This window comes from Oryzias melastigma, linkage group LG16 (assembly GCF_002922805.2).
Source record: "Oryzias melastigma strain HK-1 linkage group LG16, ASM292280v2, whole genome shotgun sequence".
NCBI lineage: Eukaryota > Metazoa > Chordata > Actinopteri > Beloniformes > Adrianichthyidae > Oryzias > Oryzias melastigma.
This window is the reverse complement of record NC_050527.1, coordinates 31,165,199-31,181,548: the sequence shown is the minus strand read 5'-3', so window position 1 is coordinate 31,181,548 and position 16,350 is coordinate 31,165,199. Positions and strand designations below refer to the sequence as shown.

The 16,350-nt window shown below is 42.2% G+C and overlaps 1 protein-coding gene across 1 annotated transcript; it reads right to left on the bottom strand.

Moving 5' to 3' along the window:
• Positions 1–1,844: 1,844 nt before the first annotated feature.
• On the bottom strand, positions 1,845–15,927 carry sall3a (spalt-like transcription factor 3a). Its single transcript, XM_024263523.2, has 4 exons — positions 14,793–15,927; positions 5,457–8,600; positions 3,959–4,284; positions 1,845–3,692 (listed from the first exon to the last, which is right to left on the bottom strand). Exons 1-4 carry the CDS (start codon positions 14,872–14,874, stop codon positions 3,261–3,263), a joined length of 3,984 nt encoding a protein of 1,327 aa, XP_024119291.1. The 5' UTR covers positions 14,875–15,927; the 3' UTR covers positions 1,845–3,260.
• Positions 15,928–16,350: the final 423 nt, after the last annotated feature.

The following is a 16,350-nucleotide window of genomic DNA, read 5'->3' as shown; positions in this document are numbered from 1 at the left end:
AAATTTCTTCATTACCACCGAGCGGGCCTGGCTATCAGCTGACAGCTCAGTGTCAAACAATGGGCTTAGAAACGGCAGCATGCATTACAGGATCAGCACGACGGAGCTCCTGAGGGCAAAGTTAACTCCCATCTATCAACGGGAACACTAATATGTATATAAAAAGGAAAGGAAAAAATAACATAAAAATAAATGCTTGTGGCTTCGTGGTGAAAGCTGATGTAAGCTGGACTTCAGTGGAGCTCTCATCGCTTCGCTGACTTTGCTTCCTGCTGGATTTGCAGAATCACGCAGGCTTTTCCTGCATCCAAATATTGCTGTATTTTTTTGTCTTTTTATTGTTTTCTTTGCAACTTTTATCCTTTAAATCACACATTATGCCATAAAACCTTTAACATTTTATCAGAAGACGTGTGTGACCTCAGAGAAAAATAGGTTTTTGAAAGATGACTGAGTGCGCCTATAGTTTTCCTTTCTGGCAAAAAGAGGAATTTATTGTCTTGAAATAGTAGAAATGAGTTCAAAGGCTTGGTAATCTCACTTTGTTTTGTGAGGAATTCAAGAATTAGTTTACTTTAGTCACATTTGCCAGCTCATTGGCCACAGATAAGCATTAAAACACTCTTTTGTTCTTCATGATTAAATCTAGGCTTGACTTTCATCCTGCACCTGATGCGGCTGCATGGTGCTCACAACAGGGAGAATATTTTTTCTTCTCGATCTCAACATTTTTTTTTTCGGGAAAAAGAGAAAACATGGGTTTGTGGGGGTGTGAGCTTGTGCAGAGGAGTGTGCGTGTTTGCACATATGCTGACCATGTGTCTTACACCAGGAGTGCTGAGATGAGACTGCCGTCATTTAAACACTCACATTCTCACACACGCATGCAGATTCCCACACAGAAGACACACAACCCCGACTCAGCGCTGTCTCACACACACCGTTCTGCCACAGCTCAGCATCGGAGAGCATTTTACAGAGTAAACTCTTTAACACGCTCCTGGAAACAAAGGATTTGGATATTTACATGCTTTCCACATCTCTGCATTGTACTGACATCACAAGGAATCTTTTTATACTTCATCATCGTGCATGTTACACAGTTTTTACATGCATTGAAAATTTGTAAAACGGTTATATTATTATTCTTACAAAAATTTAAATAAACTGAGCATTTTTATGTTTTTTTTTTTCTAAAACTGAACCTAACTTTTAATTGTTCATTTTACTAAAGGAAAAATAAATCCATATACAATTGTATAATAACTGTAATACATTATCAACCGTAGTGTTTCCAAACTGCTGTATATTTATCTTTTTATTCTGTCCAAGAAATATTTTTTTTTATTTAAAAAAAGCAAAAAGAAAATGAAAACATTTTCTTTTTTTATTCTTTCCAACTACACATTTTTAAATTGTTTCTCAATTAAAAAACACCAAGTAGAAAAAAAAAAAATATATATATATATATATATATAAAAGAATTATTATTTTTACAAATGATGCTTGAAATTTTTCTCTAAATTAATTATGTTTGGAGTTAATTTTTTTTATTATATTATTTTATTTTAAAGGACACTTGTATGCCTGAAAGCAGCAGACTTTTTTGGTTAATTAGTTTTTGGTAAAACAAAAACTCAAAAGCCCCCAAAACAATACACCAAACATGAATCATTTGTATGAAACATAGGAATCGCGAGATTTAAAAAAAAAAAGAGAAATGTTATTCAGCTTTTGTTTCTCGTGGCTTTTATATCTTTACTTGTGTTTTACAGTCGTACTTTTACCACTTATAATCAGAAATTGAAATGTACTTGTAGAAATTTAAAATAAAATAAATATGATTTTTTTATTTTTATTTTGGAGCAGAGAATGAACATTATTTTTTGATTATTACCTTCTTAATTGCGAAACTGTTGTGTTTTGTGCTTCGGCAAACACTTTGATGAAATATTTCAGATCTATAATGTGCTTAACGTTGCCACAAATGAATCCAACCAGAGGCTGACAGAGGAAGTGGGAAAAGGCGATAAGAAGGTCATACAAGCACACAGCTGTTTTCTTTTTTTATTCGAGAAGGTTTTGATTGAGTGATGGGTTCGCACTCTGATGAGTAGCACATACGCAGAGACAGAGAACCATCTCTGTCAGCGGGAGGGAGGAGAGGGATGCTGGAAACAATGAGAACAGCACGTGATAGATAGCTCAGTCAAAAGGTTAACGGCAACTCACAGACAAAACGCCTTGTTTTTAAAAAGTGCATTCACAAACATGACAAGTACTCTCAACTCATGGTACCTATTTTTATGTGATACAAAATATGCATACCTGTTTTAGGTTTGTCTGTACTTCTATACATAGATATTTCTTCAAAAGTTTCAGTTCTTTGTTTTTCTTTTTACAAAGGTTAAAAGCAGGGTTGTGGTCATAGCAGCTTTGGACATCTCTTGCCTCTCGATCAGATCATGAGATACACACAGTCCCAACAGATATCCAAATAAAACCTACAGTTTTTCTCTGCTGTTCAACTCAAATGACATATTGTCTTAACCGACAAAGATCTTTGAAGCCTGCTGTTTAGAAAAACAAAGAATCCATAAAATGCTTGGGCCATTAAATATATTTTTGTATACCCGCTTTTTTTGTCAATATCATAAATACTAAAGACACAGGACAACATTATAAGAGAATGCTGAGAGACTAAATGTAAAGATTAAAATAGTTCAAACATCATTTTTTCAAGTTTTCTAGTTCATGAGAAAAAAAAATATATCAGGCGAGCACAGAAACACCAGAGTTCAGTTTCTTTTTTTCAGTCTCTCCACTCATCAACTGAGTTGTGGGGTGGGAGGAGGGGGGCAGACTGTCTTTGAGCAAAACTGCCCTTTTGTGTTGCAGTCCTGCACTGATAAGACACGTGTCCATCATCACCGAGACGCTAAGGTCCCAGCGTTTAAAACAAATTCATAAAAGCAGTCAAACATACCAATAAAAACCAAGAAGTACCATGCAAATCTTGCAAGACGACATTTTTTTTTAAACAAGAGACAAACTTTTGCGCGGGTGAAATATCAAGTGAGGAGGAAACGGGTGGAAGGCAAATACTTCTAACCAATACTAAATATTATATTTCCAAAACAAAAGAAAATTCTTTTAATCTGTACATTTAGTTCACGTAAGTTCAAAGTGGATCAGCAGTTTTGTTCCCCGCACTGTTAGTCTTTGCCACATGCCTACCTTGGAGTTCTATAGAAAAGTCTTTAATTGATCCCAATCTCTTTATTCTCCTCCAAATATCTAGAGAAAGGACGAGTGGCTGCAACCTCCAGACTAGTCTTCTCCATACTGGTCATTGTAGGGCTGCTGCCCGTGTGCACACGGTCCATTCCTCCCGGCAAAGCTCCCAATGAAGTGATTCCTGCGCCGCCGAGGCTGACAGGCAGCTGGCTGATGCCTCCGTTCTGGATCACAGAGATCTCATTGTTCTTCATAGCCAGGCCGTTGGTGATGGCAGCTGCGTACTGGTTCCAGAAGCCCGGGTCGACGTTCATGGCTCGGGCCGCCAAGTCTTTCTGAAACATCTCGCTGAATTTCATGGCGTCTCCACCCAGAAGGGCCATGGGGTTCTCCACAGACAGGCGCCGACCCCTGCGGGCTGGGGCGTTGTTCCACATATGCGTTCCCATGTGAACCTGAAGGTTGTAACATAAAAAAATACGAACATCAGGATCTGGTCATTGTTATTCTATTCTACTTTGCATTCCTACTTTAAAAATGTTAAAACCTAAAAATCATCTATGTGGCGTCTAGATAAATATTCACATTGAAGATAAAACCCAACTTGAGACTAATTATGTAAAATACTTTTTTCTTATTTTTTTTTTTCAAAAGATGACATTATCAAAGTTAAGAAATGTCCAAAAAAAGTCCAGAACGAGTTGACAAAGTTGACTTTTACCTTTAGATTGCCCTTTGTGGTGAACGCCCGTCCACAAATAGAGCAGGCAAAAGGTTTCTCCCCTGTGTGTGTGCGTTCATGGATTTGCAGAGCACTGGCTGACGAGAAGTTCTTCCCACACGATTGGCAGTTGTGCTGCTTTGGGGTGCGACGGGGTGGTGGGGGCGCCAACATGGGATTGATACTGGGGCTCATGGTGGTAGTGGGTGCAGCAGCTGGAACCTGAATGCCCAGGTGAGGGTTGTCGCTCAAAGACTTGCCGTGTCCGTTCATTTCCATTTTGATCATGTTTGAAGCGGTGCTGGCCAAATTGGGAGCACTTAGCCCTAAAAACAGAAAAGTAGAGTTATATTAGTGTTAAAGTATTCATTCCAGTGAGAATAAACCTTCTTAAATTGTTCATACACACACACGCACATACTCACATATATATATATACACACACACACATATGTGTACTTATACACAAGCACACACATATAGATATATATATATAAAACTCAAATCCTTTGCACACTGTTTTATCTGAATTTCCCATTGACCAAATGAGTATAACTTAGGCCGTGTCCGAATTGCTTCCGCACTCCTCTGGCTCCTCCCTATATCTCCAATTGTAGAGCCATATGAAGCTGTAGTGGTGTCCAAAAGTGTTTTTTAAGGGGGAGCCTTGGGGATTTAGAACTGACTATTCCTTGGCAGCCAGGGGAGAACTTTACCATCAGACAAAGGACGGAAATCGCCTGGGGCCCCCAGGCTTAACACTTACATAAAAGAATTTCCACGCGCATTAATTTTTTAACTCTGTCATGAAAAACCCAAATCCCTGAAATGATTGCTCATCTGAGTGTTTTCTCCTCCCTCTTCCGTATTCCATCAACAGCAAGTTAGATTGATATAAAATAAATTTCTGTAACATTTAAATGTGCTTTTAGTTTTTAAATTTATATGAATACATTGAATTCTTCACATTGACGATGACAAAAAGTGTACAAGTAAAGAAGTTTTTTGATGGATGTTTATTTTAAAGAAATTATTAATATAACTGTTGCATAGGGCCCCCGTGTTATTGCTCACCTGGGGCACCCAAACTACTAGGTCTGCCACTGCTTCCAGCAGTAGAGAGATCCGTGTTGTACTTGTGGCGCGGAGGAGAAACACATTTATTCACGTGGGTGTGCTATGAAGCACAGAAGTTTAAATTTAAATGTAAGTGATTACTTTTTTTCTGAGTTATAAAGTTATAAAACTGATGTTATGTATTTTCTGAATGCTGGCAGCTACGCACTAGCGTAGATGACTGGTGACTATCGATGACATCATCAAGCGGAAGTGAAGTTTGCATTTGAAGACACAATTTTTTCCATATTTCTCAGCTCAGAGGGATAAATGTAGTGATAGGGAGAAGCCATAGGAATAGGGAAGTAAATCGGATTCAGCCATTCTGTCATTTTGAAATTCATGTATGCATCTTGTTTTTTTTTTTTATTGTTATACCCACCTCGGTCTCTGTTTAGAAACAGCATGTTGAAGTGGCTCTCCTCCTTGATGTAATGCCTGCTGGGTTGAGTGGCAGTCAGGTCAAGGGCCCCGGTGCCTTCAACTGCAGAAAGTGGAGATGGGGTCTCTGATTTTTCCGACTTTACTGTTGTCAAGCCAGCTGTATTATTCTCCTGGCCCTCCTCTACTGTCATGCTAGTGCTGTTATTATTATTGAGTGCAGCGGGGGACTTGGATCGCTGACTCTCAGAGTGACTGTGAGCTGGGGACAAATGCTGCATGGAGCCAGAGGACTCAGACAAAGCCGGGCTCCCTAAGCTCTGACCTTCAGCATCCCCCACAGCAGACAGGGAATCGGTGGTGAAGCAGTCAGCCTCCCCTCCAAAGCTGCTGCCGTTCTGAACAGGCTTCTGACTGAACGAATGAGTCATGTTTGCCGTCGAGTCAATCATTTTCATTTGGTTCTCCATTGCAGCAATGCTGGAGATCATGGAGGTCGGCGGGGAGCTTCCGGGTGAATATGGTTTAGAAGGGTCTAATTCACCCTCCTTTAGGTCAGGTTCATCGTCCATGGCCTGCTCCATCTCGTCCAGGAGGTCATCATCATAACTGCTCATTGCATCTAAACTCTTCTCGTCAAAAGACAGATCTGTTTCCATCTCCTGCAGACTTTCGGGGAGAGGGGTGTTGGGAATCTGCCCACCCATGTGCATGCGGATGTGCTGCTGTAGCACAACAGCATTCGTGAACTTTTTCTGACATATGGGGCAGGAGTGTTGCACTCGTAAGGGGGGTTTGGACCTGTGCACTCCAAAGTGTGTCTTCAGATTTCCCTTTGTGGTGAATGCCCGTCCGCATATTTTGCACTTGAATGGCCTCTCACCAGTATGGATACGGTAGTGCATTTTCAGAGCACTCTGGCAGCTCAGAACGCGGTGGCAGATTACACACTGATTTGGGTCAGTCATCTTTTTGTCAATGTTCTCAACAAGCTGCTGCAACTTTGACGTCTCTGAGGTTTGCATAGAGTCTAGAAGGCCTCCGAAGGGAAACTTAGCCTTAAACTGGTCAGAAAGCATTGGAAGGACTGGATGGGAGACCGCGTTAGATGCTGAACTGGGGCTGCTGATGGGCTCAGCAACTTGTCCACTGCCTGAGGATGTTGTTGAGGTGTTAGTTGTGGAAAGAAGTACTTGAGTTACGGTAGTTGTGGTGGTTGTGTTCTCGCCTGGCCTTGCAGAGTAATTTGGGGACAACAGAATCCCTTCAGGTTTTAGGAGTGGAGGTGCATCACTCCCGATGTTGGGGGATGGTGAAGTGGTGATCCTGGTGGAATCAGTGGCTACATTTGGGGATAAAGATGCACATTCACTGGAGGGTGGAGAAGGCCTCTGAGGGGACCTGCTGAGTGGAGTGAGGCTGGGCGACTCAGCAAAACCTCCAATCATGCTTGGTAGAGTTGGAGGTAGCTGTAGTGCAACAGAGGTGGGAACAGTGGGGAGCACAGGTTTACTGTCAAGCCATGTGGTCACTGGTTTTTCTGGAGGCAATGACATGCCGTACGGAATGCCTGAGCTTGTGGGCACATTGTCCAGGTACTCTGGCACCGGGTAAGGATTCATCTGAATGTGCGGGTACTTTTCTTTGTGTCTCTGGAAGTGTACTTTCAGATTCCCCTTGGTGGAGAAACGATTGCCGCATATGTTGCATTTGTAGGGTCTCTCTCCAGTGTGGGAACGCAGGTGAATCTGCAGGGCACTGTCACTGCCAAACACCTTGGCACAGAACCTGCACTTATGCTTAAAGAAAGGGTCCTCCGAGCTGGGCTTGGTGTCAAACACAGACACATTGGGGGGCTTCCCCTTCCGGTGCTTCATCAGAGCAGAAAGAGGGTCGAGCGCATTGGCGGTGGCTGCAATACTGGCCAGTGGATTGGGGAAAATGACGGTGCTTGAGGAACTGTGAGGTATAAGTGGTAGACTGGAAGCAGAGCTCAGGAGGCTGCTGTGACTGAGGGTTGGAGGGGTGGTGGAGTTTCTGGGAGGAGCTGAGCTGCTGCTAATGCCACCGCCTCCTGCTATGCTGATACTAGAACTGGTATTATTTGTGACCGAAGACGAGCAAGTCGGGTGTAGAGACGACAGTCCAGTACCAGGCGGAGGGGGGAACACAGAACTATTTGGGGAAGAGTTTGAAACTGAAGAGTTGGACTGCTGAGAGCCACTTTGTGGGGTTTGTGGGACAGACCTTTCTATAGCTGAAGTCATGGCAGATGGGCCTTGGCCAGTAAGAGTGGCTGGCAACCTAACAGGCAGCTGATGGACAGGAGGGGTGACAAAGTTATGCAGCGGAAGCTGGCCAGCAACAGTAGGAACACATGAAGATGATGGTCCATGGTTTCCAGCAACATTGCTGTGATGGTGAGAAAGATTGGGCTGTGGAGCAGACTGTCTGTTCATGAGAGCCACCTGACTACGGATCTGTTCTATGAGCTGAAGTTGGTGAATCTGCTGCTGCTGGAGAGCCATCAGCTGGTCCAGGATCATTGGAATAGCCATGGTAGAAATCCCATTGCCTGCTGCTGCTCGCACACTCTGGGAAAACTGGGCAACTGCAACCCGAGTGCCATGCAGGGTCTCCAAGGTAACGTTGGTGCTTGGCATGGTGTAGCTTGTAACAACGGAGGGGACAATGTCATTGAGCTGAGGTAGGGAGCCATTAGGCTCAGGAGATGTTATGTCTCTTTCTTCAGAATCCACATTTTTTTCAGGAGAAAGCTCAACCTCCATCTGCTCGTCTTCCTTTTCAAGCATGTTGACTCTATTCAAGGTCGCTATATCTGGGATGTCATCACAGTCCCCAACAGGACTGTGGCTTCCTTCCCTGGGGTCCTCACTGTCATCTTGCTCGCTGGGGCAGCTGGGTAACGGGGAGGGCTCAGACGGGTACTCCTGGGAGGGGTTCAGTGCGTCATCATTCTCATTCACGATCAGCACCAGAGGGTTCTTGGTGCAGCTCTTTAAATGTTCACAGAAGTCTGACCACTTGAAGAACTCAGCACAGCACTTTTCACAAACATGGGTCTCTTCGCTGCCGCTGCGGCTCTCATTCCCGCTGTCAGCGTCATCCAGCACATCACCTGGGGCTGCAGACAGCGGAAAATAATAGGAATAGGGAAGGGAGGGGGGTGAGAAAAGAATTAATGAATAAATAATCAATAATGAATCCACACATATTTTACAGAGCAGTGCAGCAAAGGTTTAACCTTTGCTTTTTTTTTTACTTTTAACATAACCAAAATCAATAAACTTTTTATTTATTTATTTGTGTTTTTAACTCTGAACAAATTGCCCCAGTTCACCAATTCTCAAGACCCAGATTTGTGCATTCACACTCTCTCCATTGAAACAGCTAATAATTTTCTTTGTGCAATCCATCAAATTATGAGGGCCTATCAATTGTGGATACTGCCGCTTAATGAAATTCCATAGAAGCCATTGATTTCCAATATTTCATACAATTCACAGCTGCCTCATCTGTTGGGTACAAATCAGGCTTTGATGGCCCCATTAGGATTCCCCTCTGCTATCAAGCTCAGTCATTTCCACCTGAATTTCAGATGCGTAGATCTTTTCTTTTAGAATTTAAAAAGGGGATATTTTAGCCGGTCTCAAATCTTTATCCCCAGAAAAAAAGATACATCTTTTATCACTTTTTTTAGAATAAAATATATTACAGTAAAAATAACTCTATACATGCAAAGAGTTAGTCCGATCGAAAAAAAGTAAATCACCTAACATTGTCTTACAGTTAAGAAATAATCTGTTACTTTCTCTCTGACATAAGCGTCTACAAATAACATACTTGTGCCATGGCACCGGGGTCTCTGATTAGTTACACATGTTTAATCACAGTTATACAAAGCCACTTCCTCTTCCACGTGCAACAAACTGGCACGAGTTTGCACCCGATGGAAAGCATGTCAACATCACCTCCCAAGTTCATTTTTTTCTCCTGTCTGTGTGTTTCTATAAAGTGTTTTCTGTACTACTTAGAGGTTTACTTTTGTTCTTCAGATCACATCCGAGGTGCGAAAAAAATAACTTACGATTGTTGGGGTTTTTTTTGTTTTTAAATAAAAGTGCAAAAATGCAATTTTATGGTATTTTCTGATTGTTTGACCAAAAAATAAAAACAAATAAATTAACAAAAAAATATTTAAACTAATAATTGCTGATTAAAAATTCAAAGGGACACTCTCTTTGACGTTTATATCAAAAAGAAGCTTTTTTTCCCTCCATAATTATTGGGTCTAAAATCCCCAAGCAGGCATGATTTATATTATAATTATTGAACTTTGCATCCTGCCCGTCTGTCCAACAGCTCCAGTCCTGCGGTGCTCTGAGAGATTCCCGCAGTGCGCTCGCTGAATTTAAAATGAAGCGAGTCAAGCACACATTTGTGCCAATTACAGTGACTCATTATTAAAAGAAATTCATCAGCGCTCCTGTAATCTGTGGCCAAAAGCAGGGGAAGGTGGGTGCAACTGCTATCATGGTCTGGTGACTGTGAATTAATTCAGTATCAACACAACGGTTTGGTACAGCCATGGTGCTCTCATCCCCACTGGGTGCTAGAGCTAACAGAGCGGGGAATTATTTTACCTAATCATGTGTGTAGCCAGGTTAAATCAAACACCTCTGATTGAGCAATTACAGCAAGAAAAAAAAGTCAAATTTACATTCACTTTGTTTAGCATTTACTTTTCATCCATATTTCTGGTATCTCCTAAAAAAATGAGATCTTTAAAAAGTATACAATTCTGCTCAAATTTCAACACTTTAAATAACAAACCCCACAGAAATCAAGCAGTTAAAGAAAAAGCTGGAGCTTTGGAACGTCAGCGACACATGACAGGAGGCTGAAAATCTCCTTAGCTCAGCAGAGGAGAGCAGAACTCATTTCCATAATTGAGGGTTGAAAGGTCAACACAAATGAGTAGGCATTGTGTTGAGCTGATTAGTTATTAGAATGGTATTACTGTCAATCTCTTTCATTCATTCATACAATTACAAGTGCTGGCCTTTGTATACCTCTGACCTCACACACACACACACGAACACACATGTTTTCTGGGAAGGAATTAGGGGAAATAAACAGATTATGAGCACATGTACAAATAAACCCAAAAGAACATGGTTTTGGTTCTAAATAAAAAGTGCCAACTTGCTATTTTAAATTTAGCTTGAAGTGAAAAATCAATTAATCAATAAAAAAATAATTTACAAAAGTGGAAAAATTTGGATTTTTGTTTTTTAAAGTGCGAAATTGTAAAAAAACAAACAAAAAAAACCTTTGTTTTTTCATACGGACACACACTTAAAGCTTATAACATTTTAGTTACAGAATGTGAACACCACAACATTTTTTAAAATTGAACAAAATCCGCACATTTTTGTTTTGTTTGGCTTAAAATGTTGTAACAATCTCTCTAAGTTAATTACAGCAACTCAAAACGCTCCCTAATGAAATATAAAAATGTGTGTGTGTGTGCGCACACGTGTGTGTGTGTGCCTTGGGGGTGTATTGACTTATTGATTTGACTGATTTTTCAATAGGATGATAAAGGAAAGGGATGAGAGGGGAAAAAAATCCAATCTGTTTTTCATTCTTTTAAGAGTTTTCATTTGAGCAGATGTGAATCAGAGCGATGACTGACTCATGTCTAATATCAGACCGTTTGTTTCTCCCTTTCTAAAAAAAAAAAAAAAAGAGAGAGTCGGCTGATTGAAAACCAGGAAGAAATGATCTGCAGAATTCTCAATAATTTTGTTTTTTCTTAATGAACACACAGATGAAGCCGGTTTGAAGGTGTTGGCGTGTGAGTGTAAGGTTTTTAATTCTGCGGATTTGGTGAAAACCTTTCAAAATAAAATCATGAGTGTGTTGGAGCGGTTTGCGCTCACACTGTTCTGCTCAGAGGATGATGGAAGGTTTTGGTTAAATCGAGGCAAAGCAGAGATCTTCTTCAAATCTAGATCTATTTTTTTTTTTTTACGTTTACATATTAAGGAATATTTCTCCCCTGGTTACTTATTTTTACTTTTTATAATAAATATTTTAATATTAGCTTATCTAATCCAGACTTCAGTTGAAGCACAACTTCAAACTAAAATTGTTCTCTTAGATCCTAAAAACATAAATAAAAGGTTGTATTTTAAAAGAGCAGTTTTCCACGTTGTGCTCCTTGATTTCTCCCAGGCCTCTGAACCGCTCCTCATGCCTCATCCTCCTGGAGCTCTGCGTGTGAGCGTGTGTCATCGGCCTGGTCAGCCCTACTGCAGAGTGGTACAGTCATATCTGCGCAGACACAGAGGCCTTTGTCATCGCCTGCAGATGTGCGGCAGCCAAAACATTAACGATTTGTTTGTGTAAGCATTCGCAATACAGTATTCGGTGACGGCACTCTGTCCGGAGGACTGTGCCACCCGACAAGATGGCTCTCTGGGTCTGGACTCACAAAAGAGGATCTAATTGATGCTCATCCTCTATGTGTGGAAGCTTAATGAGGCTTCATTTGTGCTTCTGGCGAATGCAAATGAATTAATTTTCCAATCAAAAAAGGGATTTTCAAGATCAAAACAAACAAAGCTGATGACCAAATCTGCAACTCTTATCAGCTCTCTCCTAAATCCTGCAGATCTGGCAGGGAGCTGCGTTGTTGCCTGATGCTAAACTGTCCTTCCGTCTCCTGTCCCGCTCTTCCTCTCAATCGGGATCTTCTGTGTTTTCGGTGCTGAGTAGTAATTAAGACACAGCCATATTTAAGGGCCTTCTTGAAGATATCCTAAGCACAACAGTGTGGGTGGTCCTCAGACCTGCACCCAATGGTGAGAGGGGATTTAAACAAAAGGCGAGTAAAGCCCCCCAGCAGGGGAAGTGGGCAACTGCCATGTTGTCACTGTAAGCAGGGATGTTTTCACTTTGCTTGAAAAACGTCTGTCATTATTTTTTTTGACCACTTAGGAAATGAAAAAAAAAAGGTACTGAATATTTTAACTTTTAAAGTTTAAAGTTCTGTCTGGATGCGTTTTTGTTTTTAAATTACAGAAAAATAAAGTCACTCAGGAAAATGACCTCGGAATTTTCTGCGCCTTCAAAGCCCTGGCAGCGAGTGTGCGGAGGAAGTGGCGCTGAAAAGCCCGTCGCCGGTCACACTTTCTAGGACACGAGCGAGCCGCGCTGCCAAGGTCAGCGGCACGCGCTCTAATTGCACAAAGAGCTTGACATCTAGCGGCAGGATCTGACTGGTCGGGGCTACACAAAGGTTAAGTCAGCAAGCTTTTTTTTCTTAAAAAACACTCCCCTCCTCCTCCTCCTTTCCTCATCTTCACAGGGATACACTACCCCCTCCATGCCCCCTGAGGGCAAGTGTCCGGAAGGCCTTTTAGGAGGGGGGTTGATATGCTACACAGGGGCTTGTTGGCACTTGAGTTTTTCATGTTTTGGCGAACATTGGAGGAGCAGTGTGAGGGTGAAATGAGAGAAATCAAAGCGGACGACGACTTCACGAAAGCTTTCGTATGAAAGTTGATGAATTTAACGCACAAATGGAACTTCTGATTTGTGAGAATTGGCGACTGCAGAGAACCAAAAGACACTAACAGTCAGACATCAGGAGCTTGGATTGTTGGGTTCTCTGTGACTCTTCTGGTTACTTCTTCAGCCCTGAATTGCGTTCTGTGCTTATAGAAAGAAAACTGCTTCCATCTTAAGCACCACAGAGTGACGGTAAACAGTGTTTTACCTAATGCTGTCCTCTGGTATGTGCATTTTTAGGAGAAATGTGTCGAAAAATCGTTTAAAAAAAAAAAGCAAATTTTCTTTCTTTTTCTTGATTATTTCACCTTTTTGTGTCGTGCGTAAAAATATATTATAAAGACAAACATTGATGCACAGCAAAAGGACGATCCTCTTCCCTTTCATTCCTCAATCCAACAGGAGGGAGACCTGATGGATGCTCTGTATCGCAGAGCAAAATCAGAGAGGAGGAGGGGGTTATCTGAAACACCAAGGTTTGTGTTTTTGTGTGTGAAAAGGCGATAAATTACAAAAAAAGGGTAAAACTGGACAAAAGACCAGGGGAGTCATCAATGTGATCCCCCCCACACACACACACACCTCCTTCTATTCACACCAACATTTCAACATGCAAAGACAGCCGCTCCCCAGAGATTACATCACGCATTTCTACCCCAAAGAAGCCCCAGAAAGTGTGTGTTTGGGAGTCAACATCAACGAAAATGTGGACAAATTAATCTAAACTTGTAAGAAAATTATTTTTATATTAAAATAGAAATATTTTTTTAAAAAGTGAATTAAAATCAAGTTGTCAAAAAGGGAAATAAAAACCAAAAATATAAATATTTTAGATGCATCCTTATTAATTAAGTACTCTTTACTTTAAAATATATATATATATAGTTTCTTTTTTCTACATTTACACATCAGGGGGGAAAGTTGAATTTTCTACCTTTCTTCAGACCTGACTTCAACTCTCTAGAGGTGTTTTGTGGTGCGAGAGCCTGAATGCAGCTTTAAAGGATAAATAATCCTTCTCTCCATATGGCGAGGACAGGCTCTGTCAAGCGATCTTGTCGACATTGTGAGCAAAAGGGAACAAATCAAGTGTGCCAAATTTATGGGAGGGGGGTAAACAAAAACATTTCCATGACAAAACAGGGACTCGACCTGCAACAGACTCCGCATTTTGTCCCCTCGCCGTGCCAAAGCAGGCAAAGGGAGACAAAGAATCTGAAATTAAAAATTCTAATTAGTAATTAAAATAAAAAAAGATAATCTCGCATGATTTAGTTTACTTACTAGGGAATTTCTCCTATTTTGAGGTGATGTCAAATATTTATCCAACTTATCTGTTTGCGCGTTTGGGCGCGTGGAGCCGTGCGCGCACGCACAAACAAACCCCACTTTATTTTAAAAGCCACTGATTTAAAAAAAAAAATGATTTCATCGATGCTTCGTTTTCTCAGAGGCCTCTCCGAGAGGCCTTCAACACTAAAGTGCGAACTGTTCCACGTTTGTTCTCCAACGTGCATGCGTGCCATTAATCCTTAAGGTCATCTGTCAGCTAACAGTCCTCCATGATGCACCACATTTTTTAAAGGTAAAGAAAATGTGTTTAATTTAAGAAATCCCACACTTTGGAGGTTGTGTTAAATTGGAATAAAAATGTCTGCATTTAGAAATAACCCAAAAATATCTAGTTTTGGTGAATTAAAACTAAATCAGAGCTGAGGAGGCTGGGTGATCCACTCACCGTGCTCGGAAATCACCCCGGCTATTGCGGGATCCTCGTCCGACTTGAGGTGCTGCGGCTTGGCTTGCTTGCGTCGGGACATGCTGCTGGCGTCGGGGGCGGCGAGGCTGCGGGGTTGGCGCTCCGGGATGTGCCTGCGCTGTGCAGGAGCATCAGCGGAGAGCTGGGCACTCAGCGCGCAAAAAAGTTCGCAAAGAGTCTGGAGGCGCACGGAGGAGAGGAGAGGGGGGCGAACCTGGAATTAGCCAGTGCTGCTGCTGCCGCTGCTGTGCGTCGGATTGCGCATGTCGGGATGATAATTATGATAGTGAATAATGCCTGGCGATTAATGGCATCGTGTGAAGGTGGGGAGGATTGGCTGGGGTCCAGCGGACGCGCATTGGATATGGTAATGAGGGACGGACTAAGCAATTAGCCGCTTCACTCTCAGACTTTATCCGTCTCTTTTCTCCTTACCTCCCCCCAACAACACACTAAATCTGTTGTTTTGCCCGGTTCACGGGGGGTCTCCGTCCGGCTCCCCTTCCCTTCTCCTTTAATTATGAGCGCTGCTCTTCAAGAGCTCTTCATACAGCATTTCTTTGGCCTTTATCGCGTTTTCTCTCTGCGCACAACAGTCCAGTTCTTGGTCCACCAACTTTTTTTGGACACCTCCTTCCTCGGGTTTAGTCTTTAGGATGCGGCGGGTCTTGAAAGTTTTCTCCCCCCCCTCCTCTAAGATGAGATATGCCGGGTAACGGGGAAGTTGACGGGATGCGGTGAGTTGTCACCGTTTTCTTCCGCTCCGCGCTCCAAAACTTTTACGCGCGTCTCTTGCTGGAGCAGCAGTTCTGCTCTGGGTTAAAAAAAAAATGGGTGATCATAAAAATCAATTTGGGTCCTGCAGAAAAATACAAATAATTTTTTAAAAAAGTCAGAGGTGGAAGTTCCTCTTGTACTCCTGTCGAGTCTCAGCTCTTATTTGCGCACTCGGTCGTGCGCTTTTTCGCCCCGAAAGTCTTTCCTTTAGCGCAGGTTTGGGATTAAGGCTCCTCTTGTCGGTCAAAAACGCGCTCTTCCCTTCAGGTTTGGATCGCGGGCTCACACCGGAGCCAACTTTCAAACTGTGCAAGGCTCGCTGTGTCGCTGTCTCTCCTTGTCGGGCACGGCTCTGTGTGTGAGGGGTGGGGTGGGGTGGGGGGGGGACTGCGCTGTGTGTGAGAGTCAGCCCCCAAGCAAGGGCTCAGCCCATTGCTTCCAGCCACCGCTAGGATGTACCACCACGTTACTGTTCAGCGCGCCGTCCTCAGTCTCTCCAGTGTTCCCAGTGAACACCCAGATTTTGACCTCCCATCCCATCAGCCGCGGCGCGTGATGGATGGATGGATGGATAGACTGCGCGTCATTTGAATCCTGAGGAAGATTTTATGATGAAATGACTCTCAACAATTTAATCTTTCTTTATGGAGATGCCTATAAAAAGTGACATTGCACAAAAAGGCGATAAAATCATCACTTTTACGCACGTTTTATTTCTGTTTTTTAATCATTTTATTACTTTTTTTGCACTTACAGCACC

What these genes read in the sequence shown, in the direction of transcription:
- sall3a (XM_024263523.2), bottom strand. Translation starts at nt 14,874, where the DNA reads ATGTCCCGACGCAAGCAAGCCAAGCCGCAGCACCTCAAGTCGGACGAG. An exon ending in GTTTCTAAACAGAGACCGAG is followed by an intron (nt 4,285 to 5,456) that starts GTGGGTATAACA and finishes TTCTGTTTTTAG; the next exon opens with GGCTAAGTGCTCCCAATTTG. An exon ending in CCACAAAGGGCAATCTAAAG is followed by an intron (nt 3,693 to 3,958) that starts GTAAAAGTCAAC and finishes TACAACCTTCAG; the next exon opens with GTTCACATGGGAACGCATAT.